This window comes from Antrostomus carolinensis, unplaced genomic scaffold (genome assembly GCF_000700745.2).
Source record: "Antrostomus carolinensis isolate BGI_N321 unplaced genomic scaffold, ASM70074v2 scaffold23542, whole genome shotgun sequence".
Classification (NCBI taxonomy): domain Eukaryota; kingdom Metazoa; phylum Chordata; class Aves; order Caprimulgiformes; family Caprimulgidae; genus Antrostomus; species Antrostomus carolinensis.
Window position 1 is genome coordinate 1 of NW_010297991.1, and position 5,930 is coordinate 5,930.

A 5,930-nucleotide genomic window follows, 5' to 3' on the forward strand; every position below is an offset into this window, starting at 1 on the left:
TAAGTTGGGCCCCCAGTGAAGTTGAATTTGCTATTTCATTATTTATTTCATTAATAGTTCTTTTATTTAGAACAGGGCAATTTCCTGTTAATAAATAGGGAATTAGACCTGCCAGTGTTTGATGCCCACTAACTCTCTCAAATTCTTTTAAAAGCTCCCGCTCTCCTTTGCCGCTGCCCCAGCCTCGGTCTCTGGTCTTGATTTCGGCTCCAGGCTGCAGATCACAGGCTGTGTTGCAGCAGCTGCAGATGTGAGTTCCTAGAGATGTCTTGGTTAAATGTAATGTAGCCCTGTCGTGCCTGTCAAACACAGGTTGATTCAGCACATTGGTCTAAAGTGCTCCTACCAATGGCCCAGTTTAATTAGCTGCTCACAAAAAAACCCAGAAAATCATGAAGTATCTGGTTTGGGACCTTTCCCAAATGCCTCGAAAGGGAACAGTGAGGGGAAGGATTGGCTCAGCATACCTGGAATGGCTGCATGTTCTCTCCATCATCACCTCTTGGTCCTTCTGTTGGCATCGCTCTGCCCTTCCACTTCTGCTGGGTTTCTTACCGGTGAAAAACATGTTCCTGCCGGGCTTTCAGAGCTGATCTCACTTAGTCTTATCGTCTCTATCTGCAGAGCTGCTGCGCGCTTTCCTTTCGCCCTCAGCAGTAGAACCCAGCCATTCCCGAGTCTGTAAAATCCTTATTACAGCTGGCTGATGAAGCTCTCTCCCTCATCACCCTTCCTCTGCAGAGACCTTTGTCGGAAGCAGAGATTATTACATTTTTCATGCCAATTTCATTAAACAACAACAAAAAAAAATCTGAAAGGAAAACTAATTGTGCTTTGTAATACTTAGGGAAATTAAGTCTTCAAGGAAATGTAATCTTCAGCTCTTTATTTGACTGCAAATGCGTTAATTTATTTAATTGTATCATCGATCAACACAGTACATGTAATTATTACCACTATATAATAGATTGGAAAAAATTTACTGTCATTGCCTGTGTAATCAGATATGCTCTTGTTACTAATTTCTAAACAGCATCGATGAAAAAAAATGACCTTCCAGGCTTAATTTCATGCCCTACTTCCTGAAAAATGAAATGGGAAGCGAGCACACACAAAAACCAGCGCAGATGCAGAGTACGAGGCTGGTAACATCTGCCTTATTTGCTGTCACCTCTGCCATTCATCTAACTGAACTCATTTCCTTGTCCTTTGATATTACATTTCAAACAAAATCTTGAGCAGACCTCATCAAAACCGTCCTCCGGGCATTCGATTTCCATTCCCTCTGTCTTGCAGGTACAAATTATTATTTCATTTTACATGTGCAGGGACATTGAAAGCCCCAAACAGGCACTAGAAGAGAAAGTATGAAATGGAATATTTAATGAAAGGCAGCAGCTGAGCTCTCAGAGAAATCAAAAGCTGCTGATCTTGAGGATTCACTGAATTTTTATTAATCTTATTACCCTAAAGAATTGCTTTTTATATATGTTTTTCAAACAGCATCAAATCAAGACGCTGCAGTGCAAGCATGGCGCTCTCCGCTGTTGACAGAAGCAACGCGGTATTTGCGGATGGTTTTAAACAGGGCTGGCAGCATGTGGCACCGTTAGTAGCACTTTGGTATTTTGTTATCAGTATTTATGATTATTTATTAAAAGCATAAATCCAGCATGGTAACAAGCCCCTCCAGTCCCTGTTACAGCAAGGGGCCTTCTAAATGGTGTAAATGGCCTCGTTATCCTCGTGTTTGGCATGTGTGTATGTATATATATGGCATATATACACATGGGAGAGGCAGTTTGTAACCTCGAAAAAGCTAGATATTCAGAGGTGCAAGCCCTCCAGTAGGGTTTCATTTCTTTAAACACTTCTAGGACAAGCTGGTTTTTGCCTGAAAAACTTGGGTTTGTTTTAATCTGATGGGCAAGACCTGAAAACCGAGCTGGCATTGGAGGAGTAACTCCTCGCTGAAGAACAAGGGCAGCAGATCGCACGTGCTTTGTGTTTAACGTGTGTGTGTGTGTGTGTGTGTCACAGCAATGGACCCGCAGCGTGGCTTCAGGTGTCCGTGGTTGAGAGACATGGTCCCAGCTGCTAACAGGCTTGAAGTCTCCCATCAGCTGTCCCTCTCCCATCGCCTGTCCCCAACCTCAGGGACAGCTCACTGGGATGTGCAACGCTTCTTCCTGCAAAACCAGCGTCAGTTTTAAGGGAAGGACGGGGGTATGGAACAGACACGGAATAAGGATGAGGCTTTTTACTACAGGAGGTGAACACGGCTCTCATCCTGCAACAGGAGAGAAGGCAGACCCGTCCCAGTGGGACACTCCCATCAGGCACAGGATGGGGTTTCCAGCAGCCACCCAAAGCTGAAATCACACCACAGCTATTCCAGCTGCCTCCTCCTCCTCCTGCTCAGGGGTGACCCAGCCAGCTCAGGGTGTCACCACCCCCCTCCCTGATCCTCCCTGAGCTGAGAAACTAAGTGCACAGCAGATGGCAACTGCCAGGGACCTCCTCCCACAGCTGGGCACCTTCCCCCTCACTCAGGCGCTGAACACACATGAACATTCTCCCACGTACAGGGACAGACTCTACAGATTCTGACCTGTATCACACACACTGAGGTGACAGGTGATTTCCCTTCAAAAAGTTCTTCACTGTGAGGGTGGTCAGACACTGGAACAGGTTGCCCAGAGAAGCTGTGGATGCTCCTCCCTGGAAGTTTTCAAGGCCAGGTTGGATGAGGCTTTGAACAACCTGGGCTGGTGGAAGGTGTCCCTGCTGATCCCTGCTGATGGCAGGGGGGTTGGAACTGGATGATCTTTAAGGTCCCTTCCAACCCAAACCATTCTGTGATTCTATGAAAAAGGACAGGTTACACGCAGCAGTAGCACAGTACAAAGCAAGCCAGGATGAAAACAAAAACAGAAAAGGCAAAACTATGTAGACAGTTATTTTTTTTACTAAATGGCCACAACAACAGCAGCATGGTTCTTTAAGTGACAGATTTTAACAAAAAAAAAAATAAGAGAATGGAAGCATTCCTTTATGACAGTAAAATGCACTGAAAAAAAATTTAACTTAAATTACAAATCTATGTCTGCGCCTGCCCACGTTCTGCACCAGCTGGAAGTTGTCTGGTCAGGGAGTTAAAACATCACATCCAAGCAAATAAATCCTCCCCAGAGGCAGGATAACTACCAGCACTCACAGGACTTCCAGCTGTTTCAGAACAGAGGTAAAGGTTCTTCTTTTCCACTTACAAAATACACTGGTTATGCACACTCTGTATCACGCTCATTTTTATTCACAGGATGAGTGCTGAAAAAGAGCCAAAAACTTAAAATGCTTTACTTTTCCTCCACCAGAAACTACATCTAGAATTTATGTACATGAAACAGATTACAAACAAGCCAAGGAGAAAGCAATCGCTCTACAGCCAACTAAAACTGCCACCATCACCCACCCTCTCGTTTTGGTCGTGGTCTCTACTTCACATTAAAAGGTGTGAAGCGAGTTCCTGTCGCTCCTGCTCAGCTCGGTGCAGACGTAGCAAAGGCCCCCGTTCAGTCAGCCCCGCAGCAGCGAGACGGTTCCACTGCCGCTCATCCCCTTCGTCTCCATCGCTGGGAAGAAGCGATTCTGACTGAGGTCACCTGAGTTGCTGGACCATTCTAAAAGGACATTTAATTTTCTACAGTTTGTAAAAGAAACTTTGTTATAAACACAGATTTGGGGTCTCTAGTAAGAAACAAACAATCATGTAACGGAGTCAGGCTCCTTCAAACACTCCCAGAGGGAGAGAGGCGCAATAAACCACGTACAATACAAACAGGTGTGATGAACCAGCAAACCAGATTTATGTTTTTTAAAAAAAGCACAAAAATCTCTGTGGTGAGAAATCTCTATTTTCAGAAAGTATTCAGTGAAATCTCTATTTTCAGAAAGGATTCAGTGAAGTTTTACCTCCAGGTGGGCAGCTCCTACAGAGGCCCTTGAGCACTGCAGATTAACTGCCTGCCATGCTCAAAAATCCACCCCGGAGAGCGGGCAGAGCTCCAGGAGGTGTGGAACCCTCACCCTGCTCCGTCCCATCTTGAAAGGTCCTGCTGGAAACAGGGCTGTGGTTGTGCCAGGTCACCCCTACAACACAGAGAAGCCATGGCCATTTTGGGGGGTTTAATCTTAAAGCGAATCTTCCATGTTTTACATTCTTTAATTCTAATGTGGAGATCTAAAAAGCCAAATTACAGCTTATAAAATAAAATAAAAAGTTCTAGTTCATGGAGAATTCCCATGTTTAGTTCAAGAACTCAAGGGCAGGGCTTGCAAACAGGTGAAGTCGACAGCAGGGCTGGGAAACAGTTTTTCAAGAAGATCAGTTTATTTTGGTGGGTCTGTATTAATTCCGTATTTTTCCTTGAGAAGCTTAAGCTGTTCCTCTTTCTTCTTTGTGTCCATCTTTTGGAATGCCTGTAATTGGGAGAATAAAATGATGTGAGAAGAACAAAAAAACAACCCCAAAACTCATCTTACGACATGTGATTTCCCAGTAACTGCAACCAGCATCACTGCAAACTACATGTCTGACATCACACACAGGCAGTGCTGCTTCATCCTCGTGCTCAGAGAACCCTGCACACCCTCAGGGACAGGCAGAACATCCAGACCCAGGGACATTGTACTTGGGAGCAAGACCTCACCTCCTGCTGCAGCCACACAGCTGGCAGGGCCCTGCCTCCTCTTCACCACAGGACACTCACCAGAAACATGTTCTTCACACCCAAAAGATACACTTTTCCACACAAATCACAGAGTAAAGATTAAATCCTGATGATTTATCCAATCCATTCCCTCTACCAGGTTGGATTAATTTCTTTGCAATATCCAAGCAACTGGTAGGACAAGGGGCAGTGGGTGTGAGCTGGAACACAGGAGGTTCCACTTAAACTTGAGAAGGAACTTCTTTACAGTGAGGGTGACAGAGCCCTGGGACAGGCTGCCCAGGGAGGTTGCGGAGTCTCCTTCTCTGGAGACATTCAAAACCCGCCTGGACGCCTTCCTGTGTGATCTCATTTAGGTTCCTGCTCTGGCAGGGGGATTGGACTGGATGATCTTTCGAGGTCCCTTCCAATCCCTAATATTCTGTGATTCTGTGAACTGTCTTTTCAAACTGATTATTTTTTTGTGCTACCTCCCAGTTAAAACAACCCCACAACCCCGAGTGCACGTACCCTGTTGGCGTTATAGTACAACACGACGAGGTATCTGTTGCAGACGTTGAACCCCGACAGGTGATCACAAGCGTTTTTGGCATCAAAGATGTCTTCATAGACCACATAAGCTGTTCCCCTCGTTTCAGGAGTGTTTCCACTGCAGAGCAAAGTCAGTTTTAACATTAAACAAAATGAATGGAAATAGTTCTATTAGTGACTGTGATTAGATTTAACTAATTGGGGTTTTTTTCTGGCTATTAAATGCTACCTGCTCTCTACGCCAACTCCACGTACAGTTCAGAGTCAGAGACGACAGGGAAATGTGACAGAGGTATGTGCTGCACTGTGCTCCGAAGGGAATGCACCTCTCCACCACAGCTATCAGAAGCTCTTGCTGTCAGGGGCTGTCATATTTCTGGAAATCCTTTAAGTTTTTATGAGAGTGATTAGCTTGTTTTATTTAATATTACCAGCCCAGGTAATGGGCTGGCAGTTACTGGCTGTCTGGATCAGATGTCTCCCTGGGATGGAATACAGCCCTTAGCACACCACAAAGTCCATTTAAAAGAGTCAAACCAGCCCCACTGCTGCAAGATCACTTCAGCCATCACCTATCGGAGCATCAATTCCATTTCCTTTGCCTGAGGGACAGGAGACACATCTGGGCACACAACAGTAACTACCCAGAGAGATGACAGAGCTTACACA

The 5,930-nt window shown here is 45.2% G+C and overlaps 1 protein-coding gene across 1 annotated transcript; it reads right to left on the minus strand.

Annotated features, from left to right (window-relative positions):
- Positions 1-4,389: 4,389 nt before the first annotated feature.
- On the minus strand, positions 4,390-5,379 carry SF3B6 (splicing factor 3b subunit 6; the record flags this gene model as incomplete). Its single annotated transcript, XM_029083572.1, has 2 exons — positions 4,390-4,479; positions 5,241-5,379. Coding segments are annotated over 2 exons (229 nt in total), but the record flags the coding sequence as incomplete, so codon positions are not given.
- Positions 5,380-5,930: the final 551 nt, after the last annotated feature.